The sequence below is a fragment of the Pristis pectinata genome, chromosome 4 (genome assembly GCF_009764475.1).
Source record: "Pristis pectinata isolate sPriPec2 chromosome 4, sPriPec2.1.pri, whole genome shotgun sequence".
In the NCBI taxonomy this organism is placed as follows: domain Eukaryota; kingdom Metazoa; phylum Chordata; class Chondrichthyes; order Rhinopristiformes; family Pristidae; genus Pristis; species Pristis pectinata.
Genome location: NC_067408.1, coordinates 80,785,266 through 80,810,966, shown reverse-complemented (window position 1 = coordinate 80,810,966; position 25,701 = coordinate 80,785,266). Strand labels below are relative to the sequence as shown.

At 39.2% G+C, this 25,701-nt stretch overlaps 1 protein-coding gene across 1 annotated transcript in view; it reads left to right on the top strand.

Annotated features, from left to right (window-relative positions):
• Positions 1 to 8,390, top strand: part of pola1 (polymerase (DNA directed), alpha 1) — a 210,286-nt gene extending 201,896 nt beyond the window's left edge. Inside the window, exon 37 of the mRNA XM_052013854.1 lies at positions 7,471 to 8,390. Coding sequence (XP_051869814.1) covers positions 7,471 to 7,625 — 155 coding nt within the window. The 3' untranslated portion in view covers positions 7,626 to 8,390. The remainder of the gene's footprint in view (positions 1 to 7,470) is intronic.
• Positions 8,391 to 25,701: the final 17,311 nt, after the last annotated feature.

The window sequence follows — 25,701 nt, the reverse complement described above, 5'->3', positions numbered from 1 at the left end:
TAAGCTCTTATACAAAATATGCATGAAACGTTTCACATTTTCTTTATCCTGCTAACTCAGTAAGAATATTACTTGACTAGTGATTGAAGTGTTCATTACTTTGTCTGCAGTGATATTTCAGCTTTGTACAAGATTATCAAGGTTAGCAGGATAAGACCAGCTCCTCCATAAATCCAAAGTAACTGGTGCACAGTTTAGTAATAATATACAGGATGTAATGAAAAGGTTCAGAAGCCAGATTTGTCCATGCAACTGAATATACCTTTCTATTGACAAGTAGCTAAAAATTCTTTCATTGGCAGCCTCATTGGAATCACTTCACTGGGACAGTGGCTCACTGATGTACTTACATTTTTGTGTGATTGTAATACTTGCTGATGGACAAGTGGAAGATTATAGCTTATAGGTCAAATAAAGAGTATTTTGACTTTATTTCTTTAAAATTGATTACACAATCACTGTTGTCTCTTGAGCCAATGTTTCTGTGCCATTGGCCTCAATGGCACCACCTATAGGATGTTGATAGTTTGACTCTTTCTGAACCCTGGAGTTGAAGGTTGGACTGCGGAGGTGACCCACTGCATCCCTGCTATCTCTACATCTGGAGCTATCATCACATTCCTTATCTTTTTTTTGCTTCAACATTATTATTTTTAAAAGAATTTATACAACCCCCTGTTGCGATCTTGGCTTCTCTAACCACTAGTAGAAAAATATGGAAGAACAGTTTTAGAAAGTTTAAGCTCTTATATTTGCACGAAACGTTTCACGTTTTCTTCATCCTGCTAACTCAGAATATTACTTGACTCATGATTGAAGTGTTCATTAATTTGCCTTCAGTGATCTTTCAGCTTTGTAGAAGATAATCAAGGTCATCAGGTTAAGACCAGCTCCACCATAAATCCAAAGTAACTGGTGCACAGTTTAGTAATGACGTACATATCTTGTTAAAATAAACTACTGAAAACTTGTACTTTTTGTTCTGCTTAATCATTGTTGTCTTTTCACTTCAACAACCATTGCATGGACCTCGCATTTCTCTCCAAAAGATCTGTTGTTGCCCACCAAACTCATGCCTGCTTTTTCCATCAGTCCCTTGGTTGAAACTCTTCTATCAGATTTTCGGCCCTGCTGTAATATCAGAACAGCTCTTGTCAGAGTCACTAATGATGCCCTCTATGATTGTGATGAAAATAATCTATTTGTTTTCATCTTTTTCCACGAGTCCACGGCCTTTGGTCCTTTTGACTACACTATTCTCCTCCAAAGCCTCCCCAGCCTTGTCCAAATGGATAGGGCTTCATCCACCAGATTTGGTTCTTCTCTCTCTTTCTTTAGTAATAAGCTTCTCTTCCTGTCTCTCTGTATCTCCCGAGGATGCCTCCATGGGGTCCCTCTTTTTTTTCTCATCTTTGTAGTGCTCTTTGATAACATCATCTGAAAACACAGCCTTGGTTTTCCCGTGTATGTTGGTGACTCCCAGCTCTATATCACCACCATTCATGACTTCTGCATTGTTGATAAATTGACTCGCTACTTGTTGGGCATTCAATATTGAATAAGCAAGAAGTTTCTCCAGCTTAATATTGTTTTTAGTCTCCACCACCAAGCTCTGTTCCCAGGTCACTGATTCTCTTCCTCTCCCTGATTTCTGATTGTGACCAGTCTGCTTCAATTGCAACCTTGGTCTCATAACTGGCCCCGAGATGATTTTTGGATCACATATCCATTTGGTACTAATGCCCCTTTTTTCCACCTCAGTGATGTCAATGGCTCAACCCTTGTCTTAGTTCACGATGAAACACTCATCCTCTGCTTCCTCCACACTTGCCCATTCTGAAGCACTCTTGACCAGCCTTTGACGTCACCCAAATCTCTGTTCAATTGTCCCAACACACACAGAGTCTTGATCATTGATCAACCCTTTGCTGGGCTGCATTGGTTTCCAGTTAAATGGTGCCTCAATTTTGAAATTTTCACCCATGTTTTTAAGATAAAGATCCTTATTAGTCACGTACATCGAAACACACAGTGAAATACTTACTTTGCGTAGTGACTTTCGCTTCCGGCGCCAACATAGCATGCCCATAACTTCCTAACCTGTATGTCTTTGGAATGAGAGAGGAAACCGGAGCACCTGGAGGAAACCCACACAGACACAGGGAGAACGTACAAACTCCTTACGGACAGTGGCCGGATTTGAACCTGGGTTGCTGGCGCTGTAAAGCATTATGCTAACCACTATGCTATCGTGCCTGTTCCCTTTCAAGACCTTTCCTTCGCCTATCTCTATCATCTCTCCAGCTGCAACCCTCTGAATTAACTGAGCTCCTCAATTCTGACTGCTTGTATATCTCCAAGTCCAACTTATCTTATGTGCCTTGGTGGCAAGTTTAGTTTGGTAACGCTTCTGTGAAGAACTTTGTCATTTTGTTTACATTAGAGGAGTTACATGAATGCAAGTTGTTGTTCTTGCACTTGCCTTGTTACTAACGATAATCTCCCTTTCCTATTATGTAAATGAATTTTCAGTGCACCCTATCCCTGGTTCAAAAGTACTTTCTATATTGGTTGCAGAGAGTTACAGAGAACATACCAACTGTCAGTGGTTCACTTTAATTCAATGTACTTGAATAGAGAATCTAGAATTCTAATTTTCTTTTTAATGATCTTTTCAATCTGTTCTCAGGCCTTAAAGATCTCATCATCTTTCTTAATCACTGGTCTTTGAATATCAAGAATCTGATGGTTCATTCTGCCAATTTTTTTCCAAAAATGTACCGTTTTACAGTTCTCTGTTATCTTCCCCTGTTGCCCATCTGTCCAGACCATTAAACCAGTCCTCCATTCTTCTTCACAGTTTGTGCCCAGGTCCAAACATACAATGCAAAATATCTTGACCATCACAGTGAAATAGGTCCTGCTTTGTCACATTGCTAAAGACTGTATATAAGCAGGTTCATTGAATAGCCATATATGCTGACCCTACTGAACCCCCAGCACCTGATATTTTGAAGCACAAGTACTGATCCCAGTCTTCAGTGTGAATGAGGTATTTGGCAGTTCAGACCTCAACTCCAGAGTTTGAACTTAAAAAAAAATTTAAAGGTATCTGAAATTGTGATTCATTTGACTGCTGCTTGAGAAGATCAATGTTAAACGTATTACTGGTGATATTGTCATGGTGAGACGTCATTGCTGAGGAACCCCAACAAACTCAGTGGGGTTTCTCAGTTCCATATCTCCACAATTTAAAAAGCAATTCACTTTCGTTAGTATCTGAATATGCTACAAGAATGCTCTGGGACTTTCCTTGAAAAGTGGTTAATATTTCTTGGCACTTGTATCCAGTAGGGGAAAGGCCTTGAATTTTTGAAGTTCCTTTTACTACCTCCAGGCATCCCAAGCACTGTACTGTTATTGCAGTATTTTTTTTAATGCATTCATTACAGTGATGTACAAAAAATACCGGAGCCAATTTGTATGCAGCAAGGACCTGAGTGTTGTTGAGTCAGAGATGTACAAGGCACAAAAGTCTGCAGATATCTTCTTCTTCTGGCAGTGCCACGGGACCTGAAGAAATGGGTGGTTCTGTGGTTTAACATCTCACCTGAAAGGTTTGTGCAGAGGGTGGTCCACTGAATGAAAGAAGTAGCAGTGAGGCGATGGCCCATCACATCTTCTTGCTAGGAGAGTGCAAATCTTCTCTCACTGTACTGCTGTCTTCCATTAGCTCTCTCATTCTCTACTTCAAATATTTTCCAGTGAAAAGTGATCTCTGTATCAAGTGCTCATTGTGCCTTCTCCTCTCTGAAAGCAAGTAAGAGGTAGGGTATTAATTGATTTTTCTTTTCACCTTTTATTTGGAGAATTGTCAGTGATTGCTCCAGATCTCTGCCCAGGCTGAAATACTACATCCGGCACTGACTCAACCTGTTTATTTTCTGTTGCTTGGTATTGGCAGGCACGGTAGTGCAACAGTTAGCGTAACGCTTTACAGCGCCAGCGACCCGGGTTCAATTCTGGCCACTGTCTGTAAGGAGTTTGTACGTTCTCCCCATGTCTGCGTGGGTTTCCTCCGGGTGCTCCTGTTTCCACCCACATTCCAAAGATGTATGGGTTAAGAAGTTGTGGGCGTGCTATATTGGTGCCAGAAGCGTGGAGACACTTGCGGACTGCCCCAGAACACACTACACAAAAAGATGCATTTCACTGTGTGTTTCAATGTACATGTGACTAATAAAGAAATCTTAAAATCTTGAACTAGGCTGAGCATTTCTGTGCAGAAGAGGTGGGGAATGGGGGAATGAAAAGGTAAGCACGATCTCTGGTTTGAGTACCTGAAAGATGGCATGCGCTGATAATGGAAACTCAAAACCAGGTGGTCTTCATTGGCAATTGGATGTCTGAACCAAGCGTGTCTTCAGTAATTCAGGAAAATGTTACAGGAAGGAATTGATTTGATTCAATGATGGGGTGGCATAGTGGCTGGAAAAGGTACTGCAGCTGTCTCACAAGTCAAGTGACCTGGGTTCAATTCTGGCCTCTGGCACTGTTTGTGTGGAGTTTGCATATCGTCGTTGTGACTGCTTGGGTTTCCCCCGGTGCTCTGGTTTCCTCCCACATCCCAAAGGTGTGCTGGTTGGTAGGTTAATTGGCTACTGTAAATTACCTCTAGCGTAGATAGGGCAAGAGAATCAGTGGGTTGTTGAGTGAATAGGTTACAACAAATAGGAGGGGGAATGAGATTGTTCTGTAAACTAACATAGACTCTGGGCCAAATGGTCTCCAACATTGTAGGGAAAAGATGGGGGGAGGGGTGGGAGGTGATGGGAGAACTCGCTTTCCCTATAATATGAGATTCCATTATCTCATGAAGTTTTAAAGAAGATTAAAAATTGCTTAAAATAGAGATTAGAACTGAGCAAAACTAAATGCATTTCTTGAATTCTACCAACATAACCTGGATGTCCATCATGCTGAACTGAAACCAGTGATGTAATGATCATAGCATGCTTGATAGATAAACCTTTCATTGCTGTGTGGTCTGATGTGACATGAGTTTCCTTGCAGTCCTGCTGAAGTCAGGCAACTCGAGTTTGATGCTTCTTCCACGTCTGCTGATACTTCTTTAATGTTGCTTCTTCAGATCTTTTAGCCGAAGTGAATTGTACCAAAAATCTAAAACTGACATATATTATACTTTTCAAAAAAATACAACTAAGAAGTAAAAATACTGGAAAAAATACAATAGCCACTAAGATAGTTCAGATAGTTGGAAAGGACCTCCTTGTGGTTAAGGAGAACCCTGTTGTGATCAAGATATTTATTAAGACTATTGATCTTTTTTGCTTGCTGTTGCCATTTTTAATACTGTGACTTAGTTTCCATGAACAGTACCACAGCACAAAGTCTGTCCAGCAGCTGAAAAATTACTGTGTTTGAATGTTTAAAAGATACTTGGACAGGTACATGGATAGGAAAAGGTTTGGAGGGATGTGGGTCAAATGCAGGCAAATGGCGTGGACGAGTTGGGTCTGAGGACCTGTTTCCGTGATCTATTACTGTATGACTCTATAAATCAGCTTGAGTGTTTAGCAGTTAGTACACAAGACCCAATTTGAAATATTGCTTATGGCTTTCTGTATTTTTCAATTTTATCTCTAAAATTGGAATATAGTGAAGTGCATTGTCTAGAAGTTTTCTAATCATTATATAAATTCTGTTTCTTGTGTGGAGTTTTTTTTGTATTTAAGGAAATTCAAATAATGGCAAGTGGGATTTCTTTTTGAATAAGATTTCCTTTCTCCACACCTTCCCCCCGCCCTGCCCCCACAAGCTGCCGTCACCACTAACCCACACTAATACTTCAATGAAAATAAAAAGCCATTCTGCTGTGAGATCTGGATGCAATGATTGAACAGAGGATACATCTTTGTGAAAGACATCAAAATCTTTCTAATGCACAAATACTAATATTTACATTATGTATTCCCAATTTGATTAAAATTATTACATATAGAAGTAGGAGTGTTGCTCATCATCAGCTGAAGTGTTTATGTCTTTGACTACATAATATTCTCTTACTTAGCTAGGCTGATGGCAAAAGTCAATATCCCATCAAAGGGTAGGTGAAAGCAAAGGAGGTTATTCCACCCAGTTTCATTTTATATTTTCTCAATGACCGGCTGTGATCAAACTTTATTCTGTTACTGAGAACCCACTAATAAGTTTTATCTGTTCAAGAGAAAAAATTAATTAATTCTTATCAGATTCATTGGAGCAACAAATGTGATGGTCTATACTGAACCAAGTATGTGTATAAAATACTGAAACGTAGAGGGCAAAGGATATTCTATTAATGCTATTGAAATAAATCTGTTACATTGAATATTTTTACAGAGTTGAAATTGTATTTTTGCAGCTTAGGGAAGGTTTAATGGTATAAGAGCAACTATTGAATATATAGGCCTGTCACTTTTTGTTTTATATTGTGGGTGTACTGTAATTGGCATTCCACCGCTCACGCATTTAACATTAAAATATTCGCTCCTCTTATTCTGACAAAAAAATGCAAGCATATAAATGTTTAAGGCTAATCTTACAAGTATAAATTCAGAAATTTATTTGAAAGGAAGTTAAACTATTTTAGATCAGTGTAACTGGAAACAAGGAAAGACTACTAGGCTTGAGCCAGTTAGCCTTTTTTCATAAATGAGGGTCACCTTCATACAGTATAACTCTGGCCATTGTAGCCACATTATTATCATAATAATTAATTCCTTTTGCGGCTTGGTCACATTTTGTCCAGAATGTGTTTCCCGTTAAATCTAATTATGGCTATTACTTCTGTCACTTTTCTCAGATGTTTATTATGTAACTCTGTTACCATTTTGATAAATAAGAAACAATCTCCTGCCTTTCCTCCTGGTGACTTCCTAATTATTAACATCATATGAACCTTTCATGGTCTTTGTTGCATTAGTTTTCAAAATTTACTTCGTAGCCTCAATGTTTCTCGTCTCCCAAATGGGAGGGAAATCCTTTTCCAACGCTCAGCTGAAGTCCCTTTGCTTGATACAAGTCCCTAATACCTGTTGCTCAGCTCCATATATTACCTGGATGGATAAAATGGAGTATGCCACATGAATCTGGCCAACTGTCTTATACAGATTAATGGTTCAAGTATAGGGTTTTCTGATATGTAGTTTATATTTCTTTGCTTTGTGTTTCAATGGGGACAAGAAATAAAAATAAAATGTGTTTAAATTGATTGAACTGGCTTTTTTTCTATTGAGTGTTTAGTAACAAACCATTGTGAGATGTGGTTTTCTTTGTAATTGGGTGGATATTGAACAAAATAAGGAATAAAAAACCTTTCAAGTTGATTAACACTTCAGAGCTGGAGCACTGAGAAACAGCAGTTTTGTTTCTAAAATTTATTTCTGAATATTGTTCTTCTTCTTCCAGAATTCATAAAGAGACACTTTGTACGTGAAATTGAAGATTACTGTTTTGTGTTCAAGCGACTAAAAGGAATCGTGGATGATGTGCTATCTTCTAGCAGCTACTCTGAGGTGAACCTCAGTAAACTCTTCCAGCTATTCAGTGCAATCAATAAGTGAAGGAGATGTTGCTCTCAATTTTCTTAAGCGAAATGGACTCCATTGCAGGTGGCAGAACAATAACTAAAGTGTTACTATTTATGATTTCGGCATCTGTGAAGCTGCATGTGGGGGAATTGCTCTTTACATGTGATCCATAAAGTTGTACATAGATTTGGAATCTGACTCGGGTTATAGTGGAAGAAGTCAGAACAACAAAGGTATTAGGAAAAGGCTCAATGGTGTCGTTACGTAGACTTGTTTTAATAAAAAAGTTGATGAAGGATGACAACGCATGCATTAACATCAATTAAACCCATAAAGAGATGAAAGCAGTCTATTAAGAGCTGGCTGGGAAGGTAGTGTAGAACTGATGGTAGTTTTGTTTTGAAAGGGTGATCTTTGGAAATGAGTGGGATCACTGTGGAGTCCACTTACAGTGAAGTGGAACAACAGGTCTCATTTAGTAAGATCCAAACAATCTATTTAAGTGACTGAAGTATATTGGAATGGAGGACTAACAGGCAAACACAGTGGGCTTTAAATGGGCAGCTGCCAATGCATGAGACAAGTACAACGACAATCTGATTTAAAACTGTTCACAATTTCAATACCTATTTCTTCCTATTATTTTTTTAAATGTTGTTAATTTTTTTGTAAGGAAACATTTTATATGTACAACATTTATCATGTTTTGAGTAAGATCAAACTCTAGGTTATTTCTGAAACATTTCCAACAAGTGATTAATGTTTAAATAAATTGCTATTACCTTTTGCTTAAAAGTATTCTAATAAAGGTTATTGAAAGGTTTTTTTGTTCATTGATGAATCTGTGCATCCTTCCAGCATTTGTAAATGACAGCTTCATGGATGGTTTTCATTTTTAGAACACACAACCATGATGTTTTCTAAAAGATTGTAACTTTTTTATTATTATTTTTCACACTCTTCCAGCTGAATGATACAAAAAAACTAACTTTACAGAGAGGAGATGGAATCAGAGGATTGAATTTTAGCCAATTGATGCCACGAGGCGGGGTGTAGCCATGAGATGGGTGCACTTTGCATCAGGGCAAACCACCACACACAATGTCAAGGCATTTTCTTGACGTCTCCAAGGAGGCTCAGGGTATAGCATCAGGGAGGATAGTATAGTTGTAGCCAGCTCCAACAAGACCCACTCCATTCCAGAACTGGTGGTAGCACTTCATTGGGAGTTAACAAAGTGACCACCTCCCTCAATATCTTGCCTCAGAATCCTTCCAAGGCTCTGCTGGAAATGAGTGGTATCTCCTACCTACAAACAGATTAGACAGATGATTAATGGCTTCTCCTCCAAGACTGACAATTGTAGCTACTTTGCCACCAATGGGGACTTGGGTTAAACCTCTGGTTGGCTTCCCACAGACGTCACCCACCGTAGGCATGCAGTGACCAGACACGCCCCATTGTTGGCCACACCCTGACTTACGGCATCATTAGGTCCCACAATATTGCAGGACAATTAACAATCAATGCTGCAGTCGGAGAGAGCTGCCAAGTGCACCAAACAAGTGGACACATGGGAACTTTTGAAATTGAACAGCAAGGTTTGCATAAATTAGTTCAATTCCAACAAAACTTTCTCTGAAGTTTGCTGCACCATCTCTGCATAACACCTGTGGAGAAGTTCTGTTACATTCACTCAAGAAAGTGTCTGTGAGGCAACATGATTAATTGGCAGATTTGCCTGTTGGTTCATCAGACACCATTCACTGCCACTCCGCTGTTGCCACGGTTTCACTGCAAATTTGGAAAACCAGTCCCGAGTTCCTGCTAATGTTGCTGTTAATGAGCAATTAACATATTGAATTTATCAGCCAAAAGGGTTTTCTTCATACCCAACCTGATGTTTTCAGGATATGCGATGGAGAGAAAATGCTGGGTACATTCAGCAGATCACCAACATCTATGGAAATAAAAACTGAAGATTCTTCACCAGAACTGAATAAGTGAGAAAATAAGTTAGTTTTAAATTGCAGAGATGGTGGGACAGGGATGGATAAAACGAGGGGAATATTTTTGGCAGGGTGAGGCCAGGGCTGGCAGCTTAATGCACTGTTTAGGAAGCTGCCTGGTTGGTAGTTTGTTGAGGATATTTGGATAAGGAGAGGACAAACAAAAGGACATGCAAAAACCGTGAGACGCAGGTCGGAGTTGTTGCAGAGAACTGAAATCAGAAGGTGATCAAAGAGGGTCTATGGAGAGAGAGAAACTGAGTTAATATTATAAATGGATAACTTTGTGTCAAAACTTCTTCCAGTTGAGTGTTCTGCATTCAGTGTTCACAATGTGGTCTCCTCTATGCTGGAGACACAGATTGGGTGATCACTTTGAGGACCACTTAGATTCATGACTGAGTTTCCAGTTGCCTGCCACATTAATTCACCATCCCACTCCCACTCTGACCTTTCTGTCTGTGGTCTCTTGCACTATTACAACGAGGCCCAATGCAAGCTTGAGGAGCAAGACTTCATCCTCCACTTAGGCAAGTTGCAGCCTTCTGGACTTGGTACTGAATTCTCTAACTTTAGGTAAATTGCTTTCTTTCTGTCAATATCAGAACTGGCCATTTCTGCCTGCCATCGTTTTGACTCAGATTTTCTTACCCTAATCGTATAGTTCAGCCTACTGGGTATGTCTCACAGCCTTGCCCTTTACAACACATTACAAAAGGAGCACAATGTGCCGATAGCGGCCCCTATTAACCCACTTGGACCTGACCTGCCAGAGAGATTCCCTCTTATCTACCCATCTGTCCTCCACCACATCCCCTCCTGAAAATGAACTTGTTTTTCTCTTTTTCCCTGATCTGACAAAGGGTTCCTTCATCAGTACTGGGGAAAAGGACATGAAACCTTAATTGTTTCCCTTTCCATAGATATTGCTTGACCTGCTGAGTGTTTCCATCACTTTGTTTTCTTTCAGATATCTAGCATCTGTAGGTTTTTGATTTTTATTTACAGATGCTTCTGATACAAACAGAATTACCTGAAGTTGTTGAATGGGAATATTTAGTTCCAAAGGATACAACATGCCTAGATGCAAGATGTGCTGCTGTTCCTCAAACTTACATTGAACTTTGTTGGAACGGTGCAGGAGGCCACAAACAGACATCAGAGTAAAATGGAGGATTAAAGTTGCAGGCAATTGGAAGCTTAGCATCAGTCCTAAAGGCTGGATGAAAGTTCTCCACAAAGCAGTCACTGAAAGGATTGTTTGGGCCCTGGGATGGTGGGAATAGATAAAGTAAGTGGGAAGGCGTTGCATGGGTAAGTGCTTTGAGGAAGAATAGTTGGTGGAGATGGAAGAGGAGAGCAGGGAGTTGCCAAATGCTGAAAGGGGAAGACGAGTCTGGTGAAATTTTGTTGGAAGTGCTGGGAAGGGGTGATTTGTTGAATGCAGGAGGGCGGTGGGATGGGAACTCCATCTTTGCTGTTGCTGGGTGAGAAATAGATGAGACATAGTCAAGGGCTCTGTCAACTATGTAAACAGAGAGGTACGGTTAAGGATAAAGGTAGGCATCTCAGAGGCACCTTTGTGGAGAATCTTGTCAGTGGAGCAGAAGCAATGGAGATGAAGGAACTGGGAGAATGAAATGGAGTTCTTGCAATGGTCAAGGTGGGAGGAAGTTTAGTCAAGATAGTTCCAGGCTTGTAATGGATCGTTGTCACTAACCCATTCCATGAGACAGGGACTGAGTGATTGAGAAAGGGCAGAGTTGGAGACGGATTGCATGAAGGTGAGAACAGCGTGAAAATTGGCAGCCAATGTAAAGAAATGTTCACATTCTGTATGAACGCAGCTATCAGTACCAACGGTCATCAATGTACTGGAAAAAGATGAAGGACTGGGCCTGTGTAGGGCTGAAAGAAGGACTGTTCCATGCATCCCACAAGAAGACAGCATAAGCCCCTGCAAGTTCCCATAGCTACTCCTTTGATTTGGATAAGGTGAGTGAAGCTGAAGGAAATGTTGTTCAGGAGCTTATGGGCCTCCAATGTCCTGTAACATGGTGCATTTAAATTCCCACCCCACCATATAATCAATTCCACCCAAGATCACCTGTTCACCAGGGTTAAAATTCACCCAGAGTTTTCTGCCACAAACCATTGTTTGAAAGACGGTTCAAAAACCCATTTAAAGTTGCTGAGAAAAACAGAGAAATTAAAAAGGTATGGGAACTGAGCAAGAGAATAAAATTCAACTCAGCCCATGGAGAAAAGAACTACAGATGAGTACTAAATGTTTGCAACATTGTACACTTCTGTACACAGAAAAGGTGAGAATAGCCTGTACAAAAAAAAATCAGATGTTCGACTTGTATTAGTCATTGTAATTCTGCTAGTATTCTGTCTGGATTTATGTGAGTCATGGTATAACATGCAAAGGTACCAATTTCACAAATGCATGTTACCAGCAGGGAGCATCGCCCACATTTACAAAATCAATCCAAATATATTTGAAATTTGCATAGTGGTTGAATTAACACACAATGAACATATGCTTCAAAGTAAGAAGTTGGAGTCGGTGATAACGCAGTAGAAAACCTCACTAATAGGCTACAATTAGAAAACATTATCTGTAAACTTCTTGCTTTTATTAAGTAGTTAGAGAAAAATCATGAACGATTTTTAAGCAGCTACAGGAGTGTAGATTTACAGTCCATTTAGTCATAATGGATTATTGACTGCATAACATGTTGTTAATCAACAGCTTATTAAAGTTTTGATTTTTATAACAGCAACAAATGTAAACTAAATTAGAATTTGTAATTAAAATCTATCTCAAAGGTTGGATGTTGCCTATTGTTTAAAAATGTTTTTGCGGCTTCAGAATAAATCCTGGGATGTAATTGAGAGTTTGTCTTCAATGGCTCACGGCGTATAATGTTCATGGAACAGCTTGTCTTGTTCACCAAACATTGATTTTACTGCAGACTTTGAAATATATTGACAGCAACAAGCTTTCTACTTGTAACCTAATTAGAGGTTGGTTGCAGATCGACACTGAATGTTGTAATGTTGCTCAGATATAACTTTACAAGGATTTAACTGTTATAAGAATTATAACCAATATGTTAATTCATACTTAATTAATTATGCACTTCCTGCAATAAGAATTAATATCACTTTTATCCCTTAATCCTGATTTTCTTTTATCCAGTTAGGTGTATTGACACATTAAAGATTCAAAAAGAAGAGATTAAATTTATGCTCTTAAGAATTTTGTTCTGTTATTTTCATCATTATTCTTGCTGATTCTGTTACTTGCAAGACTTGGCATATTACACCTTTAACTCTTACTCCCAAACTTGGAAAAAATCTAATTTACCAAAATTATTAGTAAAAGATTTCATTTTCATTGTTTGTAAAGATTCATTTTTCATCAAGTATATATTTTGATATTTCCAGAAGTTGGAAATGCTGTTAAAATTGGGGCTTTGCAATTGTGCTGTTGAGAAAACAATGCAGATTTCACACGCATCAGTTCCAATTGAATGTGGTTAAAGTCTGTACATAGTTTAAAAGTGAAAGGATAATGCTAGTTTATGTATTCCAATCTCAAGAATGAAAGCCAATGAAGTCACCAATTGTAATATGGGAAATCTGGCAGTCAAGTTGTGCACAACAAGATTCCACAAGCCTCAGAGATAAATAGATGATCTGTTTTGTAATGAAATTGGTTGAGGGAATAAATATAAGAAAATACATTGACGAGGACCTACAGCTCTTCAACCGGTGCTATAGAATCTTTCATGACCCCGGCAGGGCAGAATGCACTGAAAGAAACATCTCCGTAGCACTTGCGTGGTACTGCACCACTTAGACTTTGTAGTCAAGTCTACAGTAAGACACGAGAAGCAAGATATCAATACAGAAGTTGCTTCGCATTTTCATATGCCCTCCACTTGTGAACTAAAACCATTCTTGAACTTGCTGTGGAGTCGCTCCTACTTCCAGGTATCAGATTCCAGAGATGCAACAGACATATGGACCCACCCAAAGAGTTGTACATCATTATGATCTACCTGACTGATGTAAGTAAGTATGAACAATTTAGCACAAGCATTTGTTAAGATCTCAAAAATTCAATCCAATGTTTACCTCAACAATTTTCTTCCAAGCAATTATATATCTAGCTTTCCCCATGTCTGAAACGTATGAGTCTTTCTCTTCATGATTTGTTGAATGAGGTATGAAGTTGGTTGAATATCGTAATGGAGAAATTCCCAAATGCATCTCACCTGCTATGTCAACAAGTTTGCAAAGCAGAGCAGTACAAATAGCAGTTCCAAATATCCAGTGAAAAATATCTGTGTTTTGATCTGAATAAATGCCACAAATGGATTTCTAGTACAAGAGGCCAGGTAGTGATGCTGCTTGTTCAGATTCACGTCTGTGACTCACAGATGTTGAGCAGTAATTTGTAAAACGACAGTTACTACTGTATTTATTAAGTGAGCCACCTACTGGCTTGCTGAATCTGGTTCCAGTCATACGTGATTTCAAGTCAGCTTGTTCATGGAGGCTTTAGAAATAAGATGTTGTTGCAGGTTGTACAAGGTTACATTTAAAGCCTGTACTTAGTAGGTGTAGAGAATATAATTTTATTCCAGATTGTATCTTATTCATGGTAGCATGGAGTATAGTCTTGGGTTAAAGTGATGGTTATAACAAACAATCTTCTTTTGCATTTTTGTTTCTGCTGAGGAGATCCTTCAAATCATGAAATCCCACTTATTCCTCAACTTTTTAAAAAACCAAACTACATGGAATACAGAAATAAAAGCACACCTGATTGACGTCAGTGTGTTTATTCCATGTTTTGACTTTTCATTTTCCACTCCCTTCTACTATCTGTAACAGCAAATGTCGACTGTTTCTCATTCCCTATCTGTGGAAAACTACATGTCTCCAACGTCCATCTCTTCCCCCTTCCAGCACACAAGGCACCATTGGTGTGGTACTGATAGTGACTTTGCAACATAGTTACAGGCCATTCCACCCAATAAGTCCACAGAGCTGTTTCTCATAGAGAATCACCAAGTCATGTAGTATGGAAACAGGCCTTTGGCTCAACCAGGCCACGCCAACCATTAAGAAACCACTTACACTAATTCTACACAATTCCCATTTTATTTCCCCATGTTCACATCAACCCTCCTCAGATTCTTCCACTCGTCTACACACAAAGATCAATGTACAGTGGCCAATTTACCTATCAACTCGCATATCTTTGGGATGTAGAAGGAAACTGGAGCATAGGGGAAATCCACTTGGTTACAGGGAGAACACGCAAGCTCCACACACACACACACACATCACTGGAGTATGGGTTGAACTCAGGTCACACCAGCTCTTTTAGCTGCGCACTGTGCCACCCCTAAAATTCTTTTCTGTATGAGAGTGTTTTAAATTTTAAAATGTTTATAAGCATGATGATGTAATGATCACTGTGCATTGGCTTATGAAAAATAAGTAATCATAATTCATTTTTAAACCAGCAGTTAACCAGTTGCCATATTGATGCAGCACCTTAAGATTTGAAGTCCCTGTTGCTTTTTAATGTTTATTTTTTATAGATTCAATGAAGTGACCCACTAGTGATATAATGTAGAATTCCTTATGCTTTTGCAAATAAAAATCACAGTAATAATCCTGCATTGTAAAGCACTTGAAATTTAGTTTGACAGAATTCTTCCACAGGAACAATCCATCCTGCAATAATTTAAGAATGCAACCAGATTTGGAAAAAGCATAAGGTGACTCATTCAGTTGGTGCTTTCCTAATTCCTGCTGAATATCTGTCTTAGTGTCAAAGATATGAATCTGAACATATTCCAGCACCACCTACCTGTATGTTAGTAATCATTTTTAGAATGAAAACATCTGCCTTACATTGTGGAATTGTTACTCACCCAATTGTTGTGTGGACTGCTTTCTTAGATGTGCAAACCCAAATGTCCCAAGGTCAATAGTAGAATTAACTGATCACTGCTGGAATATATAATGGACCAACAAATCCTTGGGTCTTGAAAGGGATCAAATCAGTCAGGGTTCTGACTTCTGTTACCATTGAATAACCCTTAATGGGAACCAGGCACATGCAGATACTAGGCAAGTATCATGTTTACCAAATGTTTCCAGCAAGGAAAGTGAACTCAATTGGCCAGAATTGAACATCTGAAAAAAGAAAAATATTCCTTGTTTCAATTGAAAACTTATGTCAGAGAATCATACAAAACTATAGCACAGAAAGAGAACATTTGGCCCATCACACTCATTACAGCTGGAAGTCAGCAATCCAGCCTCCCACTTTCCAGCTTTTAGTCTTCACCCTTGGAAGGTTACAGAACTTCAAGTGCAAATCCAAGTACTTTTTAAAATCCAGTGAGGCAGGGTTCTAGATGTCAGTCAAGCTCTGGGTGACGTCTGGAAAATAAAGTTTTCCTCATCTCTCCCCAAATCCCACCAAATCTATTCCTGCCCCACCACCGTTACAGCTAAGTAATTAAGTATGTTAAGGCAAATGGTTCCTTCATATAAACTCCATCAAGCATCCTCATTATTTTGAATTGCTCTACTTAATGTCCTCTCAGCATCCCCCATTTCAAACAAAACAATCCAAGCTGATTCAATCTTTCCTCCTAGCTAAAATTCTCTAATTTTGGCAATATCCTCCTTTGTACACTCCCTCATACGATCGTATGCTGCCTGGTCTCAAACCTCCTCTTTTCTTTTGTCCATAAACTTGAGGTATTTCCTAGAGGAGTAGAAAGCGATCTTTGTTGATTTATTGCAATCAGCCTAGCAAAATAGGCCTACCAAGCTCATCTTGGCCACGGCCAATAAATGAATGGTGTAAAAGAAAATGTCAACATAAAGAATGCAATGTTTTAATCCTACTGTATTTATCACACCATAGTCTAGCCCATTTCTATATCCTCCAACCGTACAATACTTATCCTTTCCCCATGCACTGCAATCATTCCCCTAACTCTGGTTCCTTTTGCATTCTCTTTTTTTTTCTTGGCCCTTCCATTGGTAATGGTGTTTTCAGTGGGTTAGAGCAAGTGTGGAATTAATTCCCTAAAATCTCTTTCCCCTTGAAACCTATCTCATTGATCAAAACTTTGTCTTTCCTGATTTCTCATCCTTTTCGTTGGCATTGGTTGCCTTCACTCTGTGAATTGTGTTCTGTATTAAAGAGGGCATATAGATGCAAGTTGTAGTAGTAACAGAAGCAGCAAATATTTACTCTATAAAGCAGTTCTAGAAATACCCTTCAAAATGCAAAACATTACATTTTAATTTCATGCCCTTAACTCTAAGTCCTTTAGTGGAATTGGCAGCCACACAATCTTCTCCACTCTTTAAACCACCCACAGCCTTGCCATATCCCAACATACAGTTTATTCCTCTGATTGGCTTACCTTCCTTTCCTTCGTTACGGTAAAATCTTTGAGGCCCAAGTCACTCGGGTACCCTCGCTAACTTTTCTTTCCATGTCCTTTAAAAACCTGCTCCCATTCTACGTCATCAACATTTAATCCACCTCTTTTTCTTTCTCTTATCCCCATGAATGTTCTATACATTAAAGGCACTGGATGAATTAATAAAATGGTCATGAATTTTACCTTAGGATTTCTTACAAATGAGCAAATAATGATGTATACCAATTTTCATGGAACTACTGTGTGCATATGTCTCAAAGGACAGCTGAGATCTGCAAGAAACAACAATGTTCTTAAATAGCACTTAACATGCAGATAATGTCTCAGAGTGCTTTACAACATGGAAGTAGTAAATACAATGGTCACTAAGTGTTGGAAGGATAAATAAGAGCTTTGAACTGAGGATGGGAATATGATGATGGAATCCAGTCTTAAACTCCACCCAAATGAGGTGAATCCAGTGATGTAAAGCAGAGACCACGGAGGGAGGAAGGAGTGAGCCAAAAACATAATTTCTGAATAGGAATAAAACTTTGAAGCAGTTTTCTTGTCTCTGACGTACAGCAGCGGTGGAATGGAACTTAAGGGACCTCCTCCAGCTTGCGCTATCCTTGATCCATCTGTGCTTCTCTGGTTAGTGAGAGGCTCCAAACAAGGTAGAATTCAATGGAAGTTAACTTCAAGGCTAATTTTGTAGTTGTAATAGTTATCTGAAATGTGAACAGTCTTACACGGTAATAGATCTAATTTCACTTTACAAAATGACATACTTAGTTTACTTGATGTTGCATTCCAAGCTGAACTAATTGGAGGTTTGCTGAAAACCACCAAAGGACAAGAGAAAGTGCACAAGGTTCAGCTCCATTTTAAAAGCAAAACCTATCGGCATCAGTTAAAGAAGCTAACCCAGCAAGTGGTTATAGATTCCTGATCTGCTGCAAAAGACCACAGATATGCCTTCTTTAATATAGAACACAATTCACAGAGTGAAGGCAACTAATGCCAACGAAAAGGATGAGAAATTAGGAAAGACAAAGTTTTGATCAATGAGATAGGTTTCAAGGGGAATCTAAGAGGAAGAGATTTTAGAGAACCAATTCCACACTTGCTCTGACCCACTGAAAACACCATTACCAATGGAAGGGCCTGAGAACCAAGCACAGCTTTTGTGTTGAGTTTTGTATTACCAAAATTATCATTGCAAATTTCCATTTTGTACAATGCTTTAGAAATCAGAGAAAACAATTATAACATATTTGTCTTCAGGGCAATACTGACTTGCGTCAGGATTTCAAGCAATCTGCCAATCATTAATGGTCCATTATGAATGTCAGAGCTGCTATTGGCTGCAAGTTGTTGACAATTAACTTGAACATAGAAAAAAAATCTACTAAACTATGACGAGTAGAATTTTTTTCAGAATTTCTGATGAACCAACTGTTATGTAACTAGGGATATAAGTAGTAGTATTCATGCTCAGAGGGATTACACCAAACAAAATAATTTGGCAGAAACTTATGGCTAAAAGCAACAAAGTCACAATGTTAACTCTTCACATGAACTCAAGATCTGAGGCATGTGCAATCTTCATGGCAAATTTCCATGGGAAAGAAAGCTTTGCTGAAATTGTTTCCAGTAAACCTGAGCAGACTGCTGAATTGTGAACCTCTCCTACCTCAGAAACTTATTTTTGTGTAGCTCCAAAACTGAACTATCCTAATTTCTTGACGAAGGTGAAGTACTTGGAGATTTCCTGTTCTTCCTGGACTCCCATAGCTCTTAAATGATATGTTTTCCATGTAAAATGAGTACAGATTGCAGGTTTCATAAATAAGCTGAGCATATCAGATCAGATCAGATATCTTTATTAGTCACATGTACATCGAAACACACAGTGAAATACACCTTTTGCGTAGAGTGTTCTGGGGGCAGCCCACAAGCGTTGCCACGCTTCCGGCGCCAACATAGCATGCCCACAACTTCCTAACCCGTATGTCTTTGGAATGTGGGAGGAAACCAGAGCACCCAGGGGAAACCCACGCAGACACGGGGAGAATGTACAAACTCCTTACAGACAGCGGCCGATACAATGATATAACAATATCATTGTTGACTCTCTCATCCCATATAATCAACAAGGAAGAGGATGATCCCTTAAAAACTGAGATGAGGAAAATGTTTCCTGCCACCTTTCAGACAGAAACATTGATCAAGATAAAACTGTGTTCCAGTTGGTGACTCGTACTCTGAGACTTCTAAATAGAGAATAGTGGAACTTTTGCCAGAAATGTCTAAAGAACTGAAGCTAATATAACAGCAGAGGGTTAAGAACACTTTCCTTAGATGTTAAACCCAAAACCATCAGGAAAGGACTTCTCAGAAATACTTCAGTTCTGATGAGTACTGTAAAACTTGGCATCACAAGGGTTAATGGGTATGGATTAATTATACTGACTAGTGCCATGTAAGACTAACCAAGATCTTCCAAGTGTTAAAAGTTTCTCTCAACTAGTGCAAAAAATTAAATAGATCTCTTTTCATAATATTGCCCCCTCTTTAAAATGGTCTGGAGACCTGACACCGATTTCCCTTCTCAGACCTTATGGTTACTGCATTTTTGTGATTCCTTTCCTATGTTGATGATGTTTTACACACAGTTCTTGATGTGAATTTGAAGCAGGTCTGATGTACCTACTTAACACATGTCAATCCAAAACACTTCAGCCACATGCTGTGCTGATCAGCAATTGCTTAGGTTTTGGAGCACTTTGAATAGTGTTAAACTATGGGATGATTATGGAATGGCTTTCATATTACAATTTATTTTTACTATCTTGAAAGGAAAATCAAAGTTTAAACTGGTAAAACTTGTTAGCATATTTCAAAAGTTAGTAAAAAATACTTTTAAAACAAACTTGATGTGCAGGGCAAAATCTTCCTATTGACAAGTAAAAATGGGCAACCTATGTGGAGGAAGGACTTCATTAGTGAGGTAAAGAAAGACTGTGTAGTAATATCCCTTTATGATAATATTTAAGTTGGACCTTCTTAAAATCCCTAATGATTTACCTCCACTGCTACCTACCATCCCTGCACCCCCCCCCCCCCCCCCACACACACACAGAGGAAGGAGAACAGTCTTTGTTTTTGCTTCATCCTTTGATTAATCATTTATTTAGAAGGTTTAATTATGAAGTAACATTGCACTTGGACCACACTGAAACTCGGAAAATTGGCAAAGGAATGGACCCATTACCTTCTCCTTCAGATGATATTAACTCATATACAGCACAGCAACAGAATAGGCTACATGTTCAGCCACTACTCTTCTTAGACGCTTCACTACTTTCATGACCTGCTGTCTAGCATGAAACAATCTCTAACCTGACATACTAAAAGGGTGGTTGGTTATCAATCAGCATGTTGGTAAACTTATGGGAGAATATCTTTACTTGAAACAGCCTCCTCAATCAAGTTACAAAAGACATGTTGTACTTTCAAACACTGAGACAGTTTTTTTTCATATGACTTACATGCACATAACTCTGGGACTAATGTCTCACATGCATAAGGAACCGCGATATTGAAATAACCTATTTCCAGAACTATGTTCCGACATGGCCAACCCTAGGTGTTAAAACAAACACGGGATTTAGACCACTAATTAATGTTCAACAACTGTCTTTGGTTAATCTGTGAAATCAGAACCACAAGGCATACTCGTTGAGATTGGTATATGAAAACATTGAGAATTGGGAAAAAGACAGCACCGAAAATAACACAAGCCCACCCAAGTGAACAGTTTAACGAGAACATACAGGCAGCTCTTCATCATAAACTCTCGCCAACTGATGTCATCACATTAGAAATGCTTCTCCGTATTCTGGGCAACCATTCATTGCACTCTACAGTGCAGAGAAAAGACTAGTACCGCAGGCCAGTCCCAAACACTGCCTTAATGTTATCGCTATGACGCAGAACTGAGCCAAAGAAATTAGAAGTACAGTCATCACATTATGTAAGAGGAATATTGGAAGGGAAGCGCATAGTATTTAGCACACTCTTGAAGAAGTAGCTGCCACATTTGTTCATCGCCAGTTGTATATTCCCCTCCCCTCCCACAATGGAATAAACGTATTTTGCAACTTTGTGTGCAACACCTTCTCTTTCACTGGTCTGATATCTTACTTCAACTTCATGGTGATGGTAAGTCTCACAAGTACTTCCGTGCCCCTTCTGAATGCACTAAAACATTGAGGAATTGCAGCTTTAACTCCGCATTCTAGAGCAGGCGACCATGTCGGGTCCTAAAAAGCATCTCTGCTGCAAGCCCAACCTTTGGCATTCCAACACAAGATACGTCATTCTTGCAAGTAATTTAGGTACATTGCCTTCGGCTGGATTTAATGTGTGTGCACCGTTTATGCCTTGTACCGACTAAGCATTGAAGGGGGAAAGAAACTGTTCACACTCAATACCTGAAATAAGTACACCAAATGTTGCTGATGCAGAGGCAGCAGCCGCAAAGTGATACAATGTGCCTTCCTCCTCCCTTGTAAATTAGCCTCTTCTTCCTGCAATTTCTGCATTTTCTATTGTTATTAAATTCACATAAAAGATCAATAAATAATTCACAACATGTCAAGGGAATGGTGGAGAACTTTTCGTACTGTGTGTGTGCTCCAAATTTATACATTAGTACTCGCAGAATCTGTTGGACTTTTCTAAATAATGTCTAACTGGCCGGATATTTCCAGGTTTGCTGCCGTAGGACATCGCTTTGGGTCATTTATCCCACTTCATCTGGGATAAATAGCTTTAAATCACAGCAGCCGTTTGAAAACACGTTTATTGGAATTTACCAGATTAGCTCATCTCTCTGATTCAAATTTCAAGTCTGAATTCCTTCAGCAATAAAGCATTATAAAGTTGCGGGAGGCTGTTTTCAAACCTGGTTGAATACCAGTGGTTTTGCATTAATTTACTACTAAGCTAATAAGTAGGTTTCGTTTTGTTATGCTAAGCTTTATTGCTTTCTTTTATCGGAATAGTGTTTTCACCAAAGCGCAGACAAGGCGTTCTTTGATGAGGGAATTAGTGTTCTATTATTCCCCTATTATTCATAGCACACTAGAATATGTAAGTACCTGAGGGTGTAAAAGGAGAACAGAGTCTATTGCAAAGTGTTCGGCTTGTTTCTTTGTACAGCTGAGTATGAGATGATAAACCGCTTAATACACTGCACTAATTGGATGAGAGCAAAGAGATGGGAATTAGTGGATCCAAAGAAGATCGTGCTACCAGTTTCCAATGCTGCTTTCTTCCGTCTTTCTTTCACAACTTCAACAGCTCCAAAGGCAGCAGAACCTTAGCCACCACCACCACCGCCCCCACCCCAACCCTCGGTTTACCCCAACCCCCCACGCACCCTCTTAAAGGACTCGATCTTGTATAGAATTATAAACGTTAAACAGCCCTGGATTAAAAAGAACACGCATTCCATTTGGTTGGCGTTTGATAAACTATTACTACAAAATTAACCTGAGACTTAAAGTGTGTTTTATTGTATTATGCCTAAAGAAAAAATATAGAAAGAAAGCAGCAAAACAAGACAACAGTTAAATGCGCTTCCACTGTACGTACATTATTCATACATGGGTTCATCGATACATACAGTATATTATTCCTCCATATGTTACATTTTAATATTTTGTTTTAAGGGATCTGTGCATAAAAACTATCCGAGTCACATATTCCTCTCCACATTAACCAGTACAGTTTTTAGGCGTATGCATATATACAAAGGGACTTTCTACCTATGGACATGCACGAAAATGTACACACATTTATATACACAACTTATCACTCTCCTTGAAATACCTCCAAATCTGGAAGCTAGTTTTGGGAACAGATGGTGAGAAGCTTGTCAGTGAATAGTATGGGGCGGGGGGTTGAATTTGTGTGATCGTGCTGAAAACTGGCTCCCGTGCAATGCCGTGTTAAAGAGTTACTGGAGGCCGAAGACAGCACAAAAAACACCGGGGAGGTTTGCTTAAGGTTGGGGGTCACAGTCATCATGTTTTGTAGCAAGAATTCCCAGATATTAGGGCCAAATTGGGTTGCTATTCATTAATAATGTTCACAATAAGATTAAATCATTCTGGAAAATCTCATAAAACACTCTAAATACGCTTCACTGCCTCTTTCAAACGAAATCATTCAACACTTGGGGAGGTTTGGATGAGGAGAAATTGGTTTCTTTGCTAATGCTTTTTTTTCAAAGACACTCAGAGTTTATCATGCGTGACATGTCAAATGTTTAATATAGACTTGATGGGAGTCATCGGCTGTTAACGTGTGATATTTATGGTGAATATTTAGCAAAGAATGGTTGCTTTACCAGCTGCGAAACATGAAAGAATAGTCTCAGATCTCCATGTTTGCACCATCACTGAGAGGTGGGATTAATTGTAAAGCGAAGCGAGTGAGAGGGAGATGCTTTCATTCGACCATGCGAACTTTAATCCGGCAGGTAATTTCACGCAATTTGATTTACTACCATAGAGTGGATCAAATGGGGGGAAAAGATGACTTAAAAAAAGCGTTCGTTAATGAAATAATGGCACGGGTCCTGGCACGATGTCAGCCACCTTGTATGAATGTGTGTCACCCGAAGTAGACATTATCTCGTGTGAACCGTTACCTGATGAAGAAAACGCTATCAATGATTTAGGTACAATTTCACTTGAATGGGATAACCCAGAGTCCAGAATTATTGTAACGTTTAGAATAGGAGAACAGCAAACGATTTTCGGTCCATCTGAGACGAACTCCACAACTGAACATGTTTTCCTTGTTCTGTATTTTTTAGAAGTATCTCCCCCCCCTCCCCCGCCCCACCACAACACACACACACACACACACACACACACACACACACACACACACACACACACACACACACACACACACACACACACACACACACACACACACACACACAACCACCACCACCACCATCTCGTATTTATTCTGTTTGGTATAACGTTTATATCCAGAAGAAAGTCGTTCAAAAATGCCGGGCAGCATATAGCATTTATATCCCTGTTACTAAAGGAAAACCACGAAGTGGTTGAAATGAAGCGGAAATTAATTCATTATACTGGGAACCGAGCGGATGCTTTCGTTGGTTCACTGGTGACTTGAAGGAAGTAGGACGGTGACTGGGTTAGCACGGAACACAGAACCTCCCTGTCGCCAGTTCAATGCCGGAATCATACGTTTTATTTTTGGACAAAAATTGCAAATTCCGTTTATTTTATTTTGAAACTTCATACTCTTGCATTTCACTTCGTTAATTTATATTAACGATCAGCATCTGGTGTATTACCCCGAATATGATTTCGCCGTGCTGATTATATTTACATCATTTGATTCCGCGTGTCATATTCTACATAGCCTACACTGTAGGACACATGTAAACGTAACCCATCTGAGGTAAATGAGGATGGGGGGCTATCGACTCATTGGACAGTACAGAAAATGGCAAATGAAGGTTCCGTCACCAGTTGTGCTTTATGGCAAGATTATTAATTAAGAACGTGTAGTGGGTATCCTAGGAGAAGTATATTGAAGCAGACTGCAAATGTTAACGGCAGTTTATGAGGTGAAGATGAGTTGGGTGGGGTGGCCCATGTTGGAATTTCAAAGAGCTTTAAGTAAATTACCGAGGGCGTCCTCAAATGCTTAAACTGATATACAAATGAAACTCCCCTTTCACTCTAAAGGAAGTCCATACAGTTAATGGAAAATCAATTTAAGGGCTGTGCCAGTACGTAAAACATCTTATATACCTGGCAGCATTCTCCCGTCATTTGTTGAAACAACAGCTTTAATGCTAGAAGTTTTCTGCAATCCTTTTCCAATTCAGGGATTACTTGTCATAGTCTGGAAAATACGCGCTTTTGTTAGCGGGCCGAACTGGAATCTGGGTCAAAAGATCATTGTGGTGCTGTTGAATTCCTCTTGATTTATTATATTTAACGTCTAAATTAACAAGAAGACATTTTAATTGTGTTGCAATGTTTTGCTTTTTGAATTGGCTTCTTAAATTGGCCAGCACATGCGCACATACAAGCCCGATCTGTGAATGAATGAAACGAACCTGGAATGCAGCTGCAGCTGTTTGCGAGGATCGGTGTGGGGTTGTACCGGCAGGCACGCCATATACAGTGCATCCGTTAAAGCAAAACAAAATACCCATAGTGTCACTACATCTGTACTGGGCCGCAAACAAAACCGAATCATGATGAGGTGTTAATTCCAGTTCTGATGTTGAGTAGGTGACACAGAACTGATTAGTCGTGAGTTTATTTGTGGTTGTTAAGATGCTCAGTAATCTTTTTTTTAAAAAATACTCAAATGTTTAGAATAAGCGTTTTCTTCAATTAGCTTGTTAGGCATAACATTTTATTTCAGAGTGTCTCCACTCTTCTAGCCCATAGCAAGAAGTTACAACAGTACACGTAATATAGCCACTTGTTTTTATAAGGTTTTCGAAACCTCTATAGTTAATAAGTTAAATAAAATGTTTGTCCATAA